This window comes from Carcharodon carcharias, chromosome 2, assembly GCF_017639515.1.
Source record: "Carcharodon carcharias isolate sCarCar2 chromosome 2, sCarCar2.pri, whole genome shotgun sequence".
NCBI classification, from domain to species: domain Eukaryota; kingdom Metazoa; phylum Chordata; class Chondrichthyes; order Lamniformes; family Lamnidae; genus Carcharodon; species Carcharodon carcharias.
The window spans coordinates 155,898,890-155,921,424 of record NC_054468.1 but is presented as its reverse complement, the minus strand read 5'-3'; the positions used below and the strand labels follow the sequence as shown (position 1 = coordinate 155,921,424).

General features: G+C 44.3%; 1 protein-coding gene across 4 annotated transcripts in view; it reads left to right on the top strand.

Annotated features, from left to right (window-relative positions):
- The window catches only part of snx9b (sorting nexin 9b), a 215,888-nt gene that overhangs the window by 60,989 nt on the left and 132,364 nt on the right, over positions 1–22,535 (top strand). For 3 of the 4 annotated variants that reach the window (XM_041174505.1, XM_041174491.1, XM_041174496.1), the window contains 2 exons: positions 3,210–3,362; positions 15,701–15,905. In XM_041174505.1, the coding sequence (XP_041030439.1) occupies positions 3,210–3,362; positions 15,701–15,905 (358 nt within the window). The remainder of the gene's footprint in view (positions 1–3,209; positions 3,363–15,700; positions 15,906–22,535) is intronic. The other variant, XM_041174515.1, reaches the window with a different exon arrangement.

Here is a 22,535-nt window from a genome sequence, read left to right as displayed (position 1 = left end):
GCCGCCCACTTCTCCCCCCCCCGCCGCCCACGTTCTCCCCCCCGCCGCCCACTTCCGTCCCCTCCCCCCCCCCCCGCCCCCACCGCCCCCCCGCCGCCCACTTCTCCCCCCCCGCCGCCCACTTCTCCCCCCCCGCCGCCCACTTCTCCCCCCCCGCCGCCCACTTCTTCTCCCCCCCCGCCGCCCACTTCTCCCCCCCGCCGCCCACTTCTCCCCCCCCGCCGCCCACTTTCTCCCCCCCCGCCGCCCACTTCTCCCCCCCCCGCCGCCCACTTCTCCCCCCCCCCCCCCGCCGCCCACTTCTCCCCCCCCGCCGCCCACTTCTCCCCCCCCGCCGCCCACTTCTCCCCCCCCGCCGCCCACTTCTCCCCCCCGCCGCCCACTTCTCCCCCCCCGCCGCCCACTTCTCCCCCCCCCCGCCGCCCACGTTCTTCTCCCCCCCCCCCGCCGCCCACTTCTCCCCCCCCCCCGCCGCCCACTTCTCCCCCCCCGCCGCCCACTTCTCCCCCCCCCGCCGCCCACTTCTCCCCCCCCGCCGCCCACTTCTCCCCCCCCGCCGCCCACTTCTCCCCCCCCCGCCGCCCACTTCTCCCCCCCCGCCGCCCACTTCTCCCCCCCCGCCGCCCACTTCTCCCCCCCGCCGCCCACTTCTCCCCCCCCGCCGCCCACTTCTCCCCCCCCGCCGCCCACTTCTCCCCCCCCGCCGCCCACTTCTCCCCCCCCGCCGCCCACTTCTCCCCCCCCGCCGCCCACTTCTCCCCCCCCCGCCGCCCACTTCTCTCCCCCGCCGCCCACTTCTCTCCCCCCCCGCCGCCGCCCACTTCTCTCCCCCCCCGCCGCCGCCCACTTCTCTCCCCCCCCCGCCGCCGCCCACTTCTCTCCCCCCCGCCGCCGCCCACTTCTCTCCCCCCCCCGCCGCCGCCCACTTCTCTCCCCCCCCCGCCGCCGCCCACTTCTCTCCCCCCCCGCCGCCGCCCACTTCTCTCCCCCCCCGCCGCCGCCCACTTCTCTCCCCCCCCCGCCGCCGCCCACTTCTCTCCCCCCCCGCCGCCGCCCACTTCTCTCCCCCCCCGCCGCCGCCCACTTCTCTCCCCCCCCCGCCGCCGCCCACTTCTCTCCCCCCCCCGCCGCCGCCCACTTCTCTCCCCCCCCGCCGCCGCCCACTTCTCTTCCCCCCACCCCCCCCCCACCCAGCCGCCCACTTCTCTCCCCGCCGCCCCCCAACCCCGGCCGCCCACTTCTCCACCCGCCACCGACTTCCCCACCCCCGCCACCAACTTCCCCCCAACTTCTCCTGTTCCTTCCCACTCTAGCACCCACTTTCCCCTTCCCCCACTCGCTTCCTGCCATCTGCTCCACCTTCCAAGCCCAACTTACCCCACATCCCTTCCCCCACACATTCCTTCCCTCATCCCCTCACTTACCCTATCTCCACCACTTACCCTCGCCCCCGCCCACGCACATTTCCTATCCCCCCACCACCCCCCCCCACTTACCCTATACCCCCATCTCCCAGTCACTCTTTTCCCCCCACATAGCCTATCCCTCCATCCCCCCACTTAGGCTATGTGGGGGGATAGGATGACTGGGGGATTGGGGGATAGGAAAAGTGGGGCGTGGGGGAGATAGGGTAAGTGGGGTGGGTGGGGGGATAGGATAATTGGGGGCTGGGGGATAGGCAAAGTGAGATGGGGGGATAGGGTAACTGGGGCGATGGAGGAATAGGGTACATGGGGGGGATAGGGTGACTGGGGGGATGGGGGGAATAGGTTAAGTGGGGTGGGTGGGGGATAGAGTAAGTTGGGGGTAGGGGAATGGAAGGATAGGGTAAGTGGGGGCTGGGGTGACAACCTATCCCTCCATCCCCCAACTTAGCCTATCCCTCCATCCCCCAACTTAGCCTATCCCTCCATTCCCCAACTTAGCCTATCCCTCCATTCCCCACTTACCGTATCCCTCCATTCCCCACTTACCGTATCCCTCCATTCCCCCACACCCAACTTACCCTAGCCCCCCACCCACCCCCCTTAAGTTATCCCCCCGCTCACCCACCCCACTTACCCGATCCCCCCACTTACCCGATCCTCTCCCCCCCCACTTACTTGATCCCCCCCACTTACCCGATCCCCCCCACTTACTCGATCCCCCCCACCCCGCACCCCTCCACTTCCCCCCCATCCCCCCCACCCCTCCACTTCCCCCCATCCCCCCCACCCCTCCACTTCCCCCCCATCCCCCCCTTCTGTTCGGCCCCCTTCCATTTCCCCTCTTCCCTTCCCCCCCCCCCCCCAACCGGCCATAGGTAAAATTCCTGCGGTGGCAGGAGGACAATCTTAATTAGCCACTCGAGAGTTTCAATTGACCTGCAGGTGAGTAGGCTACCCAGTGCCCTACTGGCCCCAGGTAAATTACCTCTGGGTGTAGGTAGATGGGTTTGTACTTGCTCCCATGGCACCCAATTTTATTCCCCCCACCCCTCCCCACCTGTCAACATTCGCTGGGTGTACATAAAATTCCTGCCTCTGTTTCTGGCATTGCTTCTGACTGTCATTATTTGCCAGCTTGGCTATAATTCCTATCATTTTAGCTAACTATTAAAATACAGGACTTTGTGAGCGTATTCGGAAGTAATTGTAAAGGTGAGGGTTTCTTTCACAGTATTTTCATGAACATCAGATATGTCAAGAATGGTTGCCTTGGATGAATATATGATGCAAATACAAGAATACCCATTGGCCGATTTGTAGATCTTATGAAGGAATATTTTCACACACATGAGAAATAAAATTATTAATGTAAGATGTTATGCATTGAACCCCTAACATGCTCTGCCAAGGAACAGGAAGATGCAAGTTTAGGGTCGGAAAAGGCCATCTATTTACTGCTAGCTTGGGTGGCTTGTGGGGCAGGAAAATCCAAGCAAAGGAAGCTAGAGGAAATACTTGTTTAAAATGTCATTCTCTTCAGTAAAAAGTTTACCACACTTGCCAAAGCTTATCCTTGCTTTAAAGTATGCATGACATAGTTCACATGAGTTCATGCGGTTAGGGTTTGATTTGCAATAAGTGTACACAACAATTATGTAAAATGCTACAAAGACACAGAAAAAAGTAAAGGACTAGACCATTTAATGTAATTTGCTTTGGTTCTGCATTGTGTTTTACCCCATGTTTATGGTGCGAACAAAACTTCTTACTTTTGCTTCTCAGATGATTTCAGAAAGTGTACCCTTGGGACCTGGTGGAAAAACACAGAACACGTCAACTAACTTGGCAGCTTTTGATCCCTTCTCGTCAACTCAAGCTGGTTATAGTGGTAGCCCAGTGTTTGGAAGTTCATTCACCTCTAACACTAACAATCAGGTACTGCACATCTGTCAGTGCATTTCATGCCAACACTAACTTCAAAAGGTTATAGCTCTTTGTGTGGTTTACCCTGAAATACTGTATGCTAATGAATTAACACAGAGACTTTGTAGGAAAGTTGCTTTGAATGTAATTTTTGTATTTTTGGACCAGTGTTTTGTTGTAGCATAAATAGGGGCTTGGCATTTGATGAGTGTAGAAATAGACTTGTGTAGAGTTACTTGACGTGCTTCAATAAAGGAATTCTAAAATGAGTAGTTATGGTAATCAAAAAATCCTATGGTTGGCTCCCTTTGTGCACATATTAGAAACACTGGCTCTTATGGTTCTTTTCACAATGCAAGAATAGAGCTAAAATCAGATCCCTCATTCTCCCTCTTTTGCTTCCCCCCTGGATTATCTGAAAATTACAGTTTTGCACAACGTCATAAAAATGCACACTTGAAAGATGACCTTATGGCTGAAATATAACAGGGATGCAGCAGATCTGCCTCCCTAGAAAGGAGATAGTGTCATGTGGCATGATGCTCACTGCCCCTGGATAACAGACAGTGCCATGTGACATAACACTTCCCCATGTAGGAATAGTGATTAAGTGGTGTGATGCTTAATATTCTGAGATTTGGGGAGGTGGGGTGGGAACAATAGCATGGTGATCACTACCCTTAGAAGGGAACAGTTTTAATAGGTGTACAAGAGCCTTTAATGTTTTAAGAAGTCCTAACGATCTTAATCTTTCAAAGCTTTCATTATCAAAGTATGGCATGAAATGACAATTGTGTTTTATAGCTTTAGTCTCTCTTCTCTGAAGGAAACAAAGCTAATGCTGCTGAACTTGATGTTTTACACCAACTGTGGTGTAAATTTTCAAACCCATATTCCTAAATTACCCTTTCTAACTTATACCCGTCTTGTTTGATCTTTATCATAATTTCTTGTAAAATATTAAACTTGGTAACCTATAATTTAAAGATGCTTGATAGTTTTCTGTATATTTGCCTGTTTACCTCTTAATATTTTTCTTCCTGTCAGCAGCGACTTAGCTGTGGCAAGAGTCCAAATGAGTCTGGATTTCTATTGCCTTCTATTCATGGAATGGGATCTGGTGCTGGTACACATTTTCTACATATGAGACAAAGCAGTGAATGTTAGTAGGCACTTTGGATGGAGGTGTTAGAACACCAAGCCAAATTCCGTCCTTGTCTGATAATGTACGCGTGCAGTTCCAATGGCATATGTTAGGCATTGGACAGACATAGTAACAATGGGAGCATGTAGATGGATTCGATAAACAAAAATACCAAACTTGAGTACGTCCCTATTTTTAAAAAAATGAGCAAAGGTGACCTGCTTGTTATTTGTCACGGTAATGGAGTCAGCAAAGGAAGCAGTTTATTTCTTGATTCTTATGACGGCCAAGGAAATTTATCATTGGGGTTTCACATTCATATCAGCATTTATTATTTGTTTATTAATTGCAACACTATTCCTAAGAATCCACAGTTCACTGGTTTCCACATTGAACTTCCAGAAATAAAATGCATACAAACCCTTGGGTTGCAGAAAATGGTAGGCTTCAGCTACATTTTTCCCCCTCTCTTTCCTCCCCCATTATTTTCCTTGAAGACAGTCACTTATATTATGATGTTGCTACCTTCTGGCACTTTGTTGAAGTAGCCATTCTTCATGTATGGTGATGGGGTTCTAGTAGGTAAATTCGAGGTAACAGCAAGTCCAATCCTGTTTTTACCCGACATCCAATAACTCTTCCTTCCCACATCTACTATTGAGGAGTCACTGGATAGCAATTTGGGAATGGAAATCCTGGGTCATTTTATTCCTCTCTTTCCCTTCTACCTCCTCCTCCACCCCAATCTCACAGGCTGCTAGGGTTGGAACCAGCTAGAGCAACCCGATTGACTCCTGGCTATGATTGGATAGCAGTGCAGACTGGAGATTGAACCTGGCGCATTCCTATTTTGTGTGACTCTCACACACAATGGATCAACAGAGCCATTGGATAAGTTAGCCTCCTTTTTCTTTTAACATTCTGAATAGACCCTTCCTGGCTTCAGAAATGAAAGTCTGAATTTCAGCATTGTCAACAATATCATGATTATTAAAGTGCTGAGTAAGGAAGGAAAGAAAGAAAGAAATAATATTTTGTGATAATCCATATACTTGTCTTATTCATTATAGTTGATACTTGATTTAATTGATTCAAAAGGAAAGTCAGCAGTCAAGTGGTTTTATTCATAGTTTGAAGGAAGCTGAAAGTTTTCATTAAGCTAATGGGAATAAATTCACTACACGCTTTGCCACAAAATAGAGTAAGACATTTGTAAATATGCTATCATCAGCTAAACAGATCAGTTGAAGTACTTTTTATTTTTCCAGTAAATATTTGTCAGAGAAACAAAAGTCATCCTATCTCGCACACCTGATTATAATTTGTTTTCAAATGAAGATGGTCTTATTAAGGCTTGTGCTTTTTTCCTGAATGAGAGTGACTCATTTATACCTGAAAGATTGGATTTGATGTTTAGTTGGCACAAAGTAAGGTTTTAAAATTTGTCCAAAGTTGATTTTTTTAAGGTGTCAACTCGTGAAACTTAAATGAGAGAATTAAAATATGAAAATTAATTTCATCTAACAGATTTTCTTCATTTAATATGCACTTTATTTTTAGATCAGGAACCTGAGCAAAATGGCTCTAATGCTACGCAAATGATAGCATTCCAAATAGATTTTCTTGCATGCTATTCAGTGTTTATCTTAAATCAGCTTTTAACATTGAGGCAATAATTCCCAGCCTCTATCAGAGGCTATCCAAATACCTAGCCTGCATATTGGCAAAGGATCCCGTGACAACAAAGTGTACAGTACATACAGTGCATTGTTGTGTGGCACTATCACCGTGCTAAATGGGATAGATTTCCAGCAGATCTAGCAACTCGACTGAGTATCCATGAGGCGCTGTGGGCCTTCAGCAGTAGTGGATTTGTACTCGACCGCAGTCTGTAACCTCACAACGCTGGCATATCCCTCACTCTACTATTACCACCAAGCCAGGGGATCAACCCTGGCCAATGAAGAGTGCAGGAGCACATGCTAGGAGCAGCATCAGGCATACCTAAAAATGAGATGTCAATCTGGTGAAGCTACGACACAGGATTACTTGTGTGCCAAACAGCATAAGCAGCAAGCGATAGACAGAGCTAAGTTGATTCCACAACCAACATATCTGGCCTAAGCTCTGTAGTTCTGCCACATCCAGTCATGAATGGTGGTGGACAATTAGCTAACTGGAGGAGGAGTCTGCACAAATATCCCCATCCACAATAATGGATGCACATCAGCACATCAGTGCAAAAGATAAGGTTGAAGCATTTACAACAATCTTCAGCCAGAAATGCTGAGTGGATGATCCATCTTAGCCTCTTCCGGAGCTCCCCAGCATCCCCAGCCAGTCTTCAGCCAATTTGCTTCTCTCCACATGATATCAAGAAATGGCTGAAGGCTCACTGGATACAGCTAAGGCTATGGGCCCTGACAATATTCCGGCAATAGTACTGAAGGCTTGTGCTCCAGAACTTGCCGCGGCCCTAGCCAATCCGTTCCGGTACAGCTATAACACTAACATCTACCTGGCAATGTGGAAAATTGCCTGAGTATGTCCTGTACACAAATCCAACCCAGTCGGTTGCTGCCCCATCAGTCCACTCTTGATCATCAGTAAATCGATGGAAGAGGGCACCAACAGTGCTATCAAGCGGCGCTTACTCAGCAATAATCTGCTCACTGACGCTCAGTTTGGGTTCCGCCAGGACCATTCAGCTCCTGACCTCATTACAGCCATCGTTCAAACGTGGACAAAAGAGCTAAACTCCAGAGGTTAGGTGAGAGTGACTATACTTGACATCAAGGCAGCATTTGACCGAGTGTGCCATCAAGGAGCCCTAGCAAAACTGGAGTCAATGGGAATCGGAGAAAACTCGATGCTGGTTGGAGTCATACCTAGCACAAGGGAAGATGGTTCCAGAACATCACTGCAGGAGTTCCTCAGGGTAGTGTCCTAGACCCAACCATTTTCAGCTGATTCCTCAGTGATCTTCCTTCCATCATAAGGTCAGAAGTAGAGATGTCTGCTGCTTATTGCACAATGCTCAGCACCATTTGCAACACCTCAGGTACTGAAGCAGTCCATGTCCAAATGCAGCGAGATCTGGACAATATCCAGGCTTGGGCTGACGAGTAGCAAGTCTCATTCAAGCCACACAAGTGCCAGGCAATGACCATCTCCAATGAGAGAATTTAACCCTTGACATTCAATGTCATTACTTTTGCTGAATCCTGAATTGCTATCAACATTATGGGAGCTACCATGGATCTGAAACTGAACTGGGCTCGCCATATAAATAATGTGGCTACAAGAGCTAGGAATCCTGCAGGGAGTAATTCGCCTCCTGACTCATCAAACCTGTCCACCATCTACAAGGCACAAGTCAGGAGTCCGATTGTGTACACTCCACTTGCCTGGCTGAGTGCAGCTCCAACAACACCTCAAGAAGCTTGACACCATCCAGGACAAAGGCCGCTTGATTGGCACCCCATTGACAAACATTCACTCCCTCCACCACTGACGCACAGCGGCAGCAGTGTGTACCACGTACAAGATGCATTGCAGGAACTCACCAAGGCTCTTTAGACAGCACCTTCCAAACCCACTGCCGTTATCATCCAGAAGGACAAGGGCAGCAGACACATGGGACCTAGAATTTCCCTTCCAAGCCACTCACCATCCTGACTTGGAAATATATCACTGTTCCTTCACTGTTGCTGGGTGAAAATCCTGGCACTCCCTCCCTTAAAGCACTGTGGGTGTACCTACACTACATGGACTGCTGCTGTTCAAGAAGGCAGTTCACCACCACTGTCTCAAGGGTAATTGTGGGTGGGCAATAAATGCTAGCCTGGCCAGCAATGCCCATATCCCATAATGAATTTTAAAACATCAAAGGATTATAGCAGTTTTCACTTTGTGGTTCCAAAGAAATGTATGAAAAATATAATTCTGGGCAATACCAAAATCAGCAATAGTATTGACCATAAAAGAGCTTATTGTATTTGTACATGAAAAAAAATAACCACCACCTGTTAGGTGACTTGCCATTCTTTGGTAGAAGATTTAGAATGTAAACCATTTCATTTCTAAAATTTTAGATGTGTTATTCCTCTTTCTCTATTCTAAGTGCACTTAATTTCCCTTATTAAAATAAATAGATAAAAGCAAAATACTGCGGATGCTGAAAATCTGAAACAAAAACAAGAATAGCTGGAAAAACTCAGCAGGTCTGACAGCAGCTGTGGAGAGGGGTACAGTTAACGTTTCAAGTCTGAATGACTCTTCATCAGAACAAAGGAAAAATAGAAATGAGATGAAATATAAGCTAGTTGAGGGGGGTGGGACAGGTAGAGCTGGATAGTGGGCCAGTGATAGGTGGAGGCAAAGAAGAGATTGCCAAAGATGTCATAAATAAAAGGACAAAGAGATGTTGACGGTGATGATATTAGCTATGGAATGTGCTAATGGTGACATTAAGGGTAGAAAGCAGGATGAGCAAGTGACAGCCCTAGCGGGGGTGGGGAAGGGATCGAAATGGGTTAAAAGGTGGAGAACAATCAATGAATGGAAATAAGTTTAAAAATAATAGAAATAGATGGGAAAAGAAAAAAATATATATTTTAAAAATATAAATTATTGGAAAAAGGGGGTTTGGAAAGGGTGTGGGGATGGAGGAGAGAGTTCATGATCTAAAGTTGTTGAACTCAATGTTTAAGTCCGGCCTTGACCTGCTGCAATGTTTCAGTGAAGCTCAACGCAAACTGGAGGAACAGCACCTCATCCTCCGATTAGGCACTTTACAGCCTTCTGGACTTAACATTGAGTTCAACGACTTCAGATCATGAACTCTCTCCTCCATCTCCACCCCCTTTCCGATCCCCTTTATGTATAATTAAAATTAATCCTTAATATATTAGATGCCTACATTATGCATTCCTTTTTTGGGTGACAAGGCCATAGGATTTCCCATTATTAAGTGAGCAGCAACTAGCTGACACATCATGCCAGCAGTTGTACTTTTATACAACTACTAATTGGAACTTCAAAAGCATCATTGTTCATACAACTCGGAGCCTTCACAGTGCCAGGATTTTGCCAACATTTCATCCTGCCTCCTAGTTTAGAACTCCATGTTTGCTTTTTACCTTGGTTACGGTTTTCCTCTTTTCTATTTTTAAATTTAATGGGCTAGGTTTTGCTGCTGGTGAATGAATGGTGCCTGCCATTCATTATTTTTATAATTGCCCATAGACTTTCTATTGAATTTTAGGGATCCAAACAGCATGTTGCCCTCCGCAGAGGACCTGGGATCCAAATGAACTTAGCAAGCAATTGTGTAGCTCCTTAATCGACCTGATTGAAGAATTGTTAATGAACAGCGCAATATCTGCACCAGGAAATGCCAGTTAGAATATTGAATTCAATGTCAAATAAGCTAGAAATTAGAAACATAGAAGCTAAGAGCAGGAGTAGGCCATTCGGCCCTTCGAGCCTGCTCCGCCATTCATTATGATCATGGCCGATCACCCAACTCAATAGCCTGCTCCCGCTTTCCCCCCCATACCCTTTGAGCCCTTTCGCCCCAAGAGCTATATTTAACTCCTCCTTGAAAGCATACAATATTTTGATCTCAACTGCTTTCTGTGGTAATGAATTCCACAGGCTCACCACTCTCTGGGTGAAGAAATTTCTCCTCATTTCAGTCCTAAATGGTCTATCCTGTATCCTCAGACTGTGACCCCTGGTTCTGGACTCCCACATCATCGGGAACATCCTTCCTGCATCTATCCTGTCTAGTTCTGTTAGAATTTTATAGTTTTCTATGAGATCGCCCCTCATTCTTCTGAACTCCAGCGAATATATTCCAAATCAATTCAATCTCTCCTCATATGTCAGTCCTGCTACCCCAGGAATCAGTCGGGTAAACCTTCGTTGCACTCCCTCTATAGCAAGTACATCCATCTTCAGATAAGGAGACCAAAACTGTGCACAATATTCCAGGCGTGGTCTCACTAAGGCCCTGTATAATTGCAGCAAGCCATCCCTGTTCCTGTACTTGAATCCTCTGGCTATGAAAGCCAACATACCATTTGCCTCCTTCACTGCCTGCTGCACCTGCATGCTTATCTTCAGCGACTGGTGTACAAGGATATCCAGGTCTCGTTGCACATTCCCCTCTCTCAAGTTATAGCCATTCAGACAATTATCTGCCACCTTGTTTTTGCTACCAAAATTGAAATCGAGTGATGAGAAGCAAAGAGTAAGTAACATGTATTTACAGTTTTTCTCCAACAAGAATTGTGGGGAGATTGTGGTGTATGGCATATGCCACTGGATTTATAATCCCATGCAAAGCCCCAGGCTCTGGGACACGGGTTCAAATCCATTACAGCAGCTGGTGGAATTTAAATTAATTTAATAAAATCTGCTAATGGTGGCAATGAAACTGTCACTGTTTGTTGTAAAAACTAATGCCCTTTAGGGAAGGAAATCTACCATCCTTCTCAGCTCTGGTCTACATGTGACTCTAGCCCTACAGAAATGTGGTTGACTCTTAACTTCCCTCTGAAATGGCCTAGTAAGCCACTTAGTTCAAGGGCAGTTAGGGATGGGCAACAAATGTTGGCCTTGCCAGCGATGCTCACATCTCATCAAAGAATTTTTAAAAACTTAACATCTGAAAGGTGTAAATGTTAATTTTCAGTGCTAATGTGGCTATTTGACAGTAATTAAGACTCATAACACAGCTAAAAGTTTTTTTTTTTAGGATTGAATGCATAGGCCCTAAATTTTTTTGGTATGTTTACTGGGCTGGTACCACAATTTCATGCCCTTAGATATTTTGGTGCCAAGCCTATTGGCATGTCACTGGTGTGGTGAAGCTTGTGGAGGATCAGGGAATGAACAAGCCCCAACTTTTCCTGGTGAATTTCGGAGGTATATATCATATCATATATGAGTGCATCAACTTCTACACTGTCGGCAAGATGGCAGTCAGCTCCCTCAGGAGCCCCTTATTATGCAGGTCGATCTTTGGCCATCTGTTGCCCTTTCTCCTCTAAATTCTCTCTCCTATTTTAAGTTCTCCTGATTCGAATAGTGGGTGCATTTTAGCCCAAACTTCAATCCAACTATTAGTCTTATGAGCCTGTTTTTAGTTCAAACAACATCACCTGACCCTACCTTGTGTGGTCTGGTAAAGATCTGGAAAATACTTTCTTAATTCATTCATGGGACGTGGGCATCATTGGCATTTGTTGCCCAACCTTAATTGCCCTTGAGAAGATGATGGTGAGCTACCTTCATGAACCGCTGCAGTCAATTTGTTTCGACTTTTATTCTGTACAGGTCGAGTATCCTTCATCTGAAACCCTCGCGGCCAATTGCGTGTCGGATTTCAGATCATGTTGGCTTTCAGATACCGCGTATAAACTTACGTTACAATAGCCTAAGCCTAGGCTAGCTATAGCTTAAAGTAAATAAAGTGATTAGAAAAGTAAGATGTATCAGCGTAATAAATTTCTTTTTGACATGTTCACCACAAAAATTGCAAAGTAAAGAGTGCAGACAAACAACTAGACTTTCCGTGCTAAAGGTTGATGAGGTTCAAAAAAAGTGCGGTTTTTGGGTTTTGGAATTATGGATAAAGGATAATCGACATGTAGCAGTTTGGTAGGCCATTTCGGAGGGCAGTTAAGAGTCAACTATGTTATTGTGAGTCTGTAGTCACATGTAGGCCAGACCAGGTAAGAATGGCAGATTTTTTTCCCTAAAGAATATTAGTGAACCAGATGGGTTTTTAGAACAATCAATAGGTTCACGATCATCATCACTGAGACTAGCTTTCAATTCCAAATTCATTCATTAAATTTATCAATTAATTGAATTAGATTCCAGAATTGGAATTAAATTGCGGTGGCGGTGTGGTATTTATCACCAGAATCACACCTTGACTTGACCCCCTACTCCTCTGGCACTTTCTCCTCCTTTGAACATAGGCCCCTAGTCCAGAAATATCTTGATTTTAAAACTATCATCCTTGTTTTCAAATCCCTCAAAAGCCTCGCCCTGTACCTCCGTAATGTCCTCCAGCCCCACAACCATCTGATATAATTGGCTCTCATCTAATTCTAGCCTCTTAAATATCCTGATTTTAATTGTTCCACTGTTAGTAATGGAGCCTTCAGTTGCTTAGGCCCTATGCTCTGGGCTTCCCTCCCTAAACCTCCCTGCCTCTCAAACTCACTTTCCTCCTTTAAGACACTCCTTAAAACCTACCTCTTTGACCAAGCTTTTGGTCATCTGCCCTAATACCTGTTATGTGGCTTGGTGTTGTACTTTGTTTCATAATACTCCTGTGAAGTCCCTTGGGACATTTTATTACTACAACTTACATTAAAGACATTCTTTAAATCTATGTAATAGTTGTGTCTCAGTTGGTAGCATGCTTGCCTCTGAGTTAGTTAGGTGTTGGGTTCAAGTCCCATTCCAGGACTGAGCTCAAAATTCAGGGCAGTACTGAGGGAATGCTGCACTGTTGGGTCTTTTGGATGAAATGTTAAATCGAGGCCCCACCTGCCTGTTCAGGTGGATATAAAAGATCTATTTCGGAGAAGAGCAGGGGAGTTATCCCCAGTGTCCTGGCTCATATTTATCCCTCAACCAGCATCACAAGAAACAAATTATCTGATATTATCACATTGCAGTTTGTGGGAATTTGCTGAGCCCAACTTGACTGCCATATTTCCTGCATTACAACAGTGACTAAACTACAGAAGTACTTCATAGGTTGTAAAGTGCTTTGAGATATCTGATGGTTGAGAAGAGCATGGAATAAATACAAGCCTTTTTAAATTCAAAGCCAAGTATCTTGGCAAGATACTACCATAGTGCATCTTCTGGAATAGTGGGGAAATTGGAACAGAAACTTCCTAATATCCGCATTTGACTGCACAGTACAGTTCCTGGACATTTCTATCCAATTTATGTTTTAAAAATGGTGAGTATGGTTAGTCTCTCATTATTTCCACAGCAAAATCTGGCCCATTGTTTAAATCCTTTTATTTTGTAGTATTTAAAATTATCTATCATGAAATGTTTGCAAGTAAGGCATTCAACTCTCTTTCTTGTCCCAACTGTACTTTCATATTTTATAGGCCTATCCAAGGCCCATCTAGCTCTGTTTGCCTTGGCAGAGGATACTTACCTCTGTTCAAATCCTGTGCAGAACTTCCACCAATCCTGTATTTGGAATGCATGAAAATTTGTTGTTTCTTGACTTTCTTCAGGTGATGCCAGAGTTTTTTGTTATAAAGGAAAAGTTACCATTTCCTTACAGGCATTACAGTGGCAGGCTGGTTGACACATCCATGGCCAATTCTGTCCTCCCCCACACTTACATGAGTGCATGACAGCAGGAGCTGCTGGGTACCATGTAATGGGTGGAATCTTCGGTTCCACCAGCAGCGGGAAGCTTGGTGGGCGGGAGAATATACTTTAGCGTGATGCCAAAAATCAGTTTCCTGAAGGTGGGATGAACTTTAGCAATTCTGTTCTTGGGACTTTAAATACGGGTTGAGCTTCCTGACAAACATTGTCGGGAAGTCCTTTTGCATACATTAGCATGTCATGCATGCTCATTGAAAGGACACCTTGCTAGGATTAAGTTCCCCATCCAAATTAAGTTTCTTGCTAGCAAAAAAATTAGAACATTCACATTCATGATTGCACATGGCGAGGTAGACCTCCTTCATCATTGGCAGTGAGTTGCAGCTGCATTTTCCTTTTTGGGGAGTGCCTGTAAATGCCAGCCTATGCTTAAGATCACGTGGTGGCAGTGCAAGTTATGTGGAGGGTGAAAAAGGAAAAGAGGAAGGGTTAACGGGGAGGAGTGGAGCAATGTTGGGCAAAGGTAGAAGGGATAGTGTACAGGTGCTCTTTAAATACGGTGACCATACCTTCGACCCCATTAGGTAATGGTGGGTTGGCGATTTCTTACCTGTCCCCGCCCCGAGAATTAGTGAGCTCCAAGTGGGTGCATATATAAGCTGAACAGTGCAAGATTGCCTGTGGTTGGCCGTCATGCCCAACAATGGAAATCACTTTCTTCCACGCCCGCCACCAAGCTTAGACTCCAGAACAGAAGATTCCACCAAATATGGGGGAGTAAAGAGAAGCTCAGTGTCATTAACACCAGTTGTAGTACCTTATTATTGGATTATTATGATTAACTTGGTGGAGTTTGGGATTTGATTTCAAGATTTTCTGTTGGTGGTTTAATATTACACTGTAGAATGTGTTTTGCAGTGGAGTCATTTAGGAAACATCTTTTAAAATATTTATAATCTTATGATTTGCAATTATTAATCATGAGCATTATGGCTTTCTGCATTATACTGGAAGGTTCTTAATCAATGCAAGCAGCAAATGTTTGGAGACACCCAAATTTTGTGGTCAGTGGTAAGCGAATGGAGTTCATTGTTCATTATGTTGACAATTGCCAGAGCAGCAACTTGCTGTCACTGTGGTGCCTGATACAGTATGGTGTCTTGTTCAGGGGACCTGGGATCTCTGTGAACAGGGCAAACAACAAAGTTTCTTCGATCAGTCTGATTGAGGAATCCTAACTGAACCACAGATTCTAAAGCAAGAAGTGTAAGTTAGAATGTTGAATTCAATATAAAATGAAATAAAGTGGGAAAGAAAGATGATTAAAGAGAGAGATGAGAGACAGTGAAAAATATTTTTAAATCTCCAATAACACTTAAAACCTAAAAGAATGCACCTCTATAGTTGTAGAAGTTAATTTTCAGTGCCAGAAGAGTTGATTGACTGTAATTGAGTCCTATAATGCTGCTAAAAAGTTACTCGCATTCGAATAGACAGGCTCAATTTTTCTGGCGTATTTCTTGAATAAATGCCACAAGTTTATGCCCTTAAATATATTTTAATGCTAGATCTATAGACATGGCACTTGTATAGTGAAGCATATGAATGAGCATGGGAAACAGGATAGAAACTTCATGTGTGCAATCATTTTACTGCACATAGGTGGTTATCAGAAGCTGCCCATATTTTACATCATTAACTTGAGAGACGATGACCTCCGCTGTTTTATTATTACAGCAAAATTGGGGCCAATAATTATCTTGATGAATTAATTATATTTTATAAACTCAGTAATCTTTGTGATTCTTTATTAATTTAATAGACAAACAACGCAGATGATCCCTGGTTCAACTGGAATCCTAGTTCTGCTGGGACCTGGAGCACTAATAATGCAGGTAACAGTGGAAATGCCTGGAGTGCAGTAAACTGGCCGACAAACGCAGAAAGTTCAAATGCACAGAAAAATAGCACTGCAGACAATTGGGACATGACTGGCTATGGTCATCCACAGGCCTACCAGGGCCCAGGTCAGTGGCAGTAAATTTATAGTACAGTTCTCTATGTTCAGACTTGCATCTGTTTTTAAGCAAGAATTCTGAGGACTTTCTGCTGCATTGCTCTGTGTGTCTGTATATTATTGTTTTATATTTGTGCTTGAGGCTGCTGATAGCTTTAACAGATGAAATGTACGAGGGCATTGCCTAAAAGTAATGACCTATAAGGTGGTTTTATTGGGTGGTGGGAAGTGTGGACTTATGGTGGGAGGATGAATGAAGGGTGTGTCTGTTGCAGTTCCATATTTCCATCAATCAGTGAGTGACAATTGCTGTAATAAAATGCTGCTTCATTTGATGCCTAGTGGTATGTTGCTTATGCAGCGAATGTGATGATGGCCGCTTAATAACAGGCAGCTTTAAACAAAAATGCTAAATTGTTAACATTTAAACATGTTCGGCTGTTGTATTTTAGTAGAAGCTTAAATACACCATGAATGTAGACTCACTCTGTGTTGCACTCCAGTCATCGCATGAAAGTCAGCACAAAGTTAACTAGCTTCACTGTCATCTAACTGGCTTACTTTAAACATATTTTAATCCAGCCTACCTGCACGCACTTTAGAAGTATCCCTCTGAAAAATAGAGAATTGAACTGTTGTAAATTGAACTGATCTGTTTCCTGTGAGTTCAGTGCACCTTTGTACATTGTCCAGTGCTACAGTCAAATCTAGAATTCAGTATACAGCAATGTTTTCTGTCTAATAATAATATAAATAAAAACAGAAAATGCTGGAAAAACTAAGCAGGCCTGGCAGCACCTGTGAACAGATAAACAGAGTTAATGTTTTGAGTCAGCATGACTTTGTCAGAGCAAAAGAGAAGTAAGTAGAAATGTGATCGAATTTATACTGTTTAAGGGGCTAGGGTAGGTGAAGCAAGAAGGTCAACGATAGATGGGGACTAAGGAGAGATTGACAAAGATGTCATGAATGTGACAAAGGGAGTGTTAATGTTAGTGGTGAAGACTAATGAAGGTGGTGATAATGGCATAAAGGTAAGAAAGCATAATGTGTTAATGGCAGAACAAGGGTCAGCACTCTGTGAAAGCACAACACAAAAACAAGATGGCCCTGTGTGGGGGTGGGGGGAGGTTGGGGAAGAAGGATAAAAGAAAAATTAATAAGCATAAATTTAAAAAGTAAAATAATAAAAATAAATTTGAAAAGATTTAAAAAGGGGTGAAGATAGAGGAGAGAGTTCATGGTCTGAAGTTGTTGAACTAAATTTTAAATCCAGAAGGCTGTGAAGTATTTAGTCTGAAGATGAGGTGCTGTTCCTCCAGTTTGCGTGGGGCTTCACTGGAACATTGCAGCAGGCCAAGGATGGATATGTGGACATGAGAGCAGGGTGGCGTGTTGAAGTGGTAAGTGACAGGAAGGTCTGGGTCATGCTTGCGGACTGAGCGAAGGTGTTCCGCAGAGCAGTCACCCAGTCTGCGTTTGGTCTCCCCAATATAGAGGAGACTGCATTGGGAGCAACGAATGCAGTAGACCAAATTGGAGGAAGCACAAGTGAAGCACTGCTTCACTTGAAAGGAGCGCTTGGGGCCTTGGACATTGAGGAGGAAGGAGGTAAAGGGTAGGTGTTGCACAGAAATGGCGGAGGACAATCCTTTGAATGTGGAGGCTGGTGGGGTGAAAAGTGAGGGTAGGGGGAACCCTATCGTGGCTCTGGGAGTGAGGAGAAGGGTTGAGGACAGAGGTGCGGGAGAATGGTCGGACATCTTTGTGGCTATGGGTGCCTGCATGGCCCCCCGTTATGACTGTCTCTATATGGGGTACACGGAACATTCCTTGTTCCAATCCTGTCCAGGCCCCTTCACAACTATTTTTTGGGTACGCCAATGATTGTATTGGTGCCACTTCATGCCCTCATCTAGACCTGGACAAATTTATCAATTTTTGCATCCAATTTCCACCCCTCTATCACCTTCACATGGTCCATTTCTAACACTTCAACTCCCTTCCTTGACCTCACTTTCTCCATTTCTGGTAGTAGACTGTCTACCAATACTCATTACAAGCCCACCGACTCTCATAGCTACCTCGACAACAGCTCCTCACACTCTGCTTCTTGTAAGGACTCCATCCCGTTCTCTCAGTTGCTTCACCTCCATCGCATCTGTTCTGATGAAGCCACCTTCCAAAATGATGCTCCAGACATGTCTTTCTTCCTTCTTTAACCGAGGTTTCCCCTGCCTTTGGTTGACGGGGCCCTCAACCATGTCCGAGCCATCTCCCACAACTCTTCCCCTTTCCCCCCATCTCCCATTTTTCACCCCATCAATCTCCATATTCAAAGGATCATCCTCTGCCATTTCCGCCAACTCCAGCATGATGCCACCACCAAACACATTTCCCCATCAATCCCCCTGTCAGCATTCCGTAGGGACCATTCCCTCCGTGACACCCTAGTCCTTTCCTTCATCACCCCCAACACCTCATCCCCTAACCACGGCATTTTCCCATGCAATCGCACAAGGTGCAACACCTTTAGCTTCTCCCTCTTCCCTGTCCAAGGCCCCAAGCACTCCTTTCAGGTGAAGCAGCACTTCACTTGCACCTCTTCCAATTTGGTCTATTACATTTGTTGCTCCCAATGCGGTCTCCTCTACATTGGGGAGACCAAATGCAGACTGGATGACTGCTTTGTGGAACACCTTCACTCAGTCCTCAAGCATGACCCAGACTTCCCTGTCACTTGCCGCTGGAGAAACAGCACCCCATCTTCAGACTAGGCACTTTATACCCTTCTGGACTTAACATTGACAACTTTAGACCATGAACTCTCTCCTCTAACTTCACCCCTTTTTTAATACTTTTTTCAAATTTATTTTATTATTTTACTTTTTAAATCTATGTTTATTCATTTACTAATTTTTCTTTTATCCTTTTCCCCCAACCACCTCGCTAGCATCCCCCATCTGTCACTGGTTTCTAAGTTGTTAGTTCACAGAGTGCTGACCCTTAACAAAAACAGAAATACCTGGAAAAACTCAGCAGGTCTGGCAGCATCGGCGGAGAAAAACAAAGTTGACGTTAGATCTTGAACTCCCTCCTCCATCCCCACCCCCTTTCCGTTTCTTCCTCCTCCCTTTTGTTTTTTCCAATAACTTATATAGATTTTACTTTTCCCACCTATTTCCATTATTTTTAAATCTATACCTTTTATGCCCTTTTAGTCTTATTTCACCTCACCCCCACTAGAGCTATCTGTATCTTGCATGTCCTGCTATCCATTCTTAATTAGCACATTCTTTTAGATAATATCACCACCTTCAACACCTCTGTTCTTTTGTCTGTGACATCTTTTGGTTATCTGCTCCTATCATTGCTTGCTTGTCCCTACAACCACCCCCCCACCCCCCACCTTCAACCAGCTTATATTTCACCCCTCTGCTGTTTTTACTTAGTTCTGTTGAAGGGTCATGAGGACTCGAAACATCAACTTTGTTTTTCTCCGCCGATGCTGCCAGACCTGCTGAGTTTTTCCAGGTATTTCTGTTTCTGTTTTGGATTCCCAGCAGCCGCAGTTTTTTGTTTTTATCCGAGTGCTGACCATTGTTCTGCCCTTAATACATTTCTTACTTTTATGCCACTATCAGCACCTTCTTTAGTCTTCACCACTATCATTAACACTCCTTTTGTCTTGTACCCACGACATCATTGTCAATCCCTCCTTAAACCCCATCTATCGTTGGCCTTCTTTCTTGCTTCACCTACCCCACCTCCCTTAAACAGTATAAATTCCATCACATTTCTACTTCTCTTTAGCTCTGAAGAAGTCATATGACTTGAAACATTAACTCTGATTCTCTCTCTACAGATGCTGCCAGAACTGCTGAGTTCTCCCAGCATTTTCTGTCTTTTTTCAGATTTCCAGCATCTGCCGTATTTTGCTTTTATCTGAATGTTTTCTGTTCAGTTCTCTTGTTTCACAGGACCTTTAATTCCTACTTAAACCTTTTTTTGTTGTGTTTCTTGATTCTCGACTAATCACCACATTGAATGTCTGTAGGTTATCCATTGATGTTTAAGCCCAGAGCATAAAATCAAATATTTTCGGATATTGTTTTAATTATATCTGTGCGACTGTCTTTGGGTGAATAATTATGGGAAATGATGAACTTCTGACTTCAAAGGTGTTAGTTAAAACGTGTTTTTAAATGGTAAGGCTATTATTTCCCTTAGACATTCACATGAAAAAATAGTCTTCTCAGTCACTACCAAAGTGTTGGTGAAATATTGCTTTGAATTTCTGCTTTGATCATACATGCTTTTGTTAATTTTCACTCAATATCATATGTCTTGCAATCTACACTTGCATGTTTTAGCAACCTTTCCTGATTTTACTCAAAATATCCTTATATTGCAATGAATTCTATAAACTAGCCAGGAATATAAAAACAGATTTTAAGAGCTTCTACAACTATATAAAAAGATGAAGAATAAATAAATTAAATGTTGTTCCCTTAGAAGCAGACCCAGCAGAAATTATCCTCGGGGATGAGCAGTGACAAAAACATTGACCGAGTATTTTGTATCAATCCGCATGGTAAAAGAACAAATTACATGCCAGAAATAAAGGGAAAACTAGTGGCTAATAAGAGTGAGGAACTTAGAGTAATTAATGTCGACAAAAAAATTTATATTAGAGAAGCTCGAGAGTAAATGTTGGCAAATCCCCAGGACCTCATGGTCCTAGGGTTTGAAAATTGATGCTGCAGTGGTAGTGGATGCACTGGTTATGATTTTACGAAATTCCCTATCTTCCAGTTGACTAGAAGTTAGCAAATATAACATTGCTATTCAAGAAAGGAAGGAGTGGGAAAATAGGGAAGTTAGCCTGACATCAGTCATCAGGAAAATTCTGAAATTAAGTATTGAGGAAGTCAACAAAACACTGACTATGATCATACTCTGATTTTCTAAGAGTAAATAAGGTTTTAGGAAGGGGAAATAGTGTTTGACAAATTTATTATAGGTTTTTGTGGATGTAGCTAGTAGGTTGCAAGCAAGATAGGAAGATGGCAGATAATCTCACTGACAGCTGGGAGATAGTCACTGACAGTCGTCACTTCTGGAGGCTGACTGGAAGGGCATTGGAAGAGGTGAGCGGAAACTAAAAGGTCAGCTGGCAAAGAAGAGGGACCAGAGAAAACAGAAGCCAACAAATTGTGCACCTTCACAGCCCACTGTCTTCCATCACAACAGATGCGGCAGAGATTGCCATGTTGGAGTGGGCCCCACCTGTTGATGTTGAACACAGAGTTTGCATCGTGGTGATCAACTATTGTGTTAAGAGCCAGAAGGCTGCCACAGCAACTAGTAGGCAGATAAAGGGGGGATCAGTAGGTATAGTATATTTGGATTTCCAAAAGGCATTGGATAAGGAACCTCACAAAAGGTTGCGGGTTAACATTGATGAAAGATTGGTTAACAGACGGGAAGCAACAAATAGGGATAAATGGGGCATCTTTATCCGAAGTTCTGAAGGAAGATCCTTGACCTGAAACTTTAACTCTGTTTCTCTCTTCACAGATGCTGCCAGACCCGTTGAGTATTTCCAGCATTTTCTGTTTTATTTAACTTTCGTGGCAGACTGTAACTAGTGGAGTGCTGCAAAGATCAATGCCTGATTGGGCCTCAGCTATTTGGGCCTCGGCTATTTGCAATATAGATTAATGACTTGGATGAAGAGAATAAGAGTAATGTATTCAATTTTATTGGTTACACAAAGCTTGGTAGGCATATGAGCTGGGTGGAGGACACAGAAGCTGCAAAGAGATGTACACAGTTTAAATGAGTGAGCAACAAGGTGGCATATGGGGTATATGTGGGGAAGTGTGAGGCTATTCACTTTGGCAATAAGATAGAAAAACAATATTTTTTAAAATGTTAGTTGGAACAGCTTGGGTGTACTTATACAAGGAACATAGAAAGTTAGCATGCAGGTACAAGCAATTAGGAAGTCAAATTTCATTTGGACTTCATTGCAAGGGGAACAAGGAAGTCTTATTACAATTGTATGGGGCTTTGATAAGATCACACCTGAAGTACTGTTGCTGTTTTGGCCTCCATAGCTAAAGAAGGATATAATGTTATTGGAGACAGTGCAGTGAAGGTTGGTTGGTGGGATGAGAGGGTTGTCCTATGATGTGAGGCTGAGTGAATTGGCTTTATATTCTCTGGTGTTTAGAAGAATGAGAGGAGAGCTTATGTAATCACTCAAGATCTTGAGGAGGCTTGACAGGGGAGACAGTGAGAGGTTATTTCCTCTGGCTGGAGAATCTTGAACATGAGTCTCTAAGGGGTTGATCATTTAGGACTGTGATGAGGAGGCATTTCGTCACGTGAAGGGTGAATCTTTGTAATACTCTTTCCCAAAGGTTTGTGGATGTACCATTGTTGAGTATATTCAAGGCTGGAATGGATAGGTTTTTGCTTTCTTATGGAATCAATGAATATGGGAATCAAGCGGGAAAGTGAATTTGAAGCTAAGTTCAACCATGTTCATATTGAATGAAGGGCCATATGTCCGTTCCTGTCCCAAAGAACGCAAGATCATAAATACAAATATGTATTTTTGTGTCATCTGTGT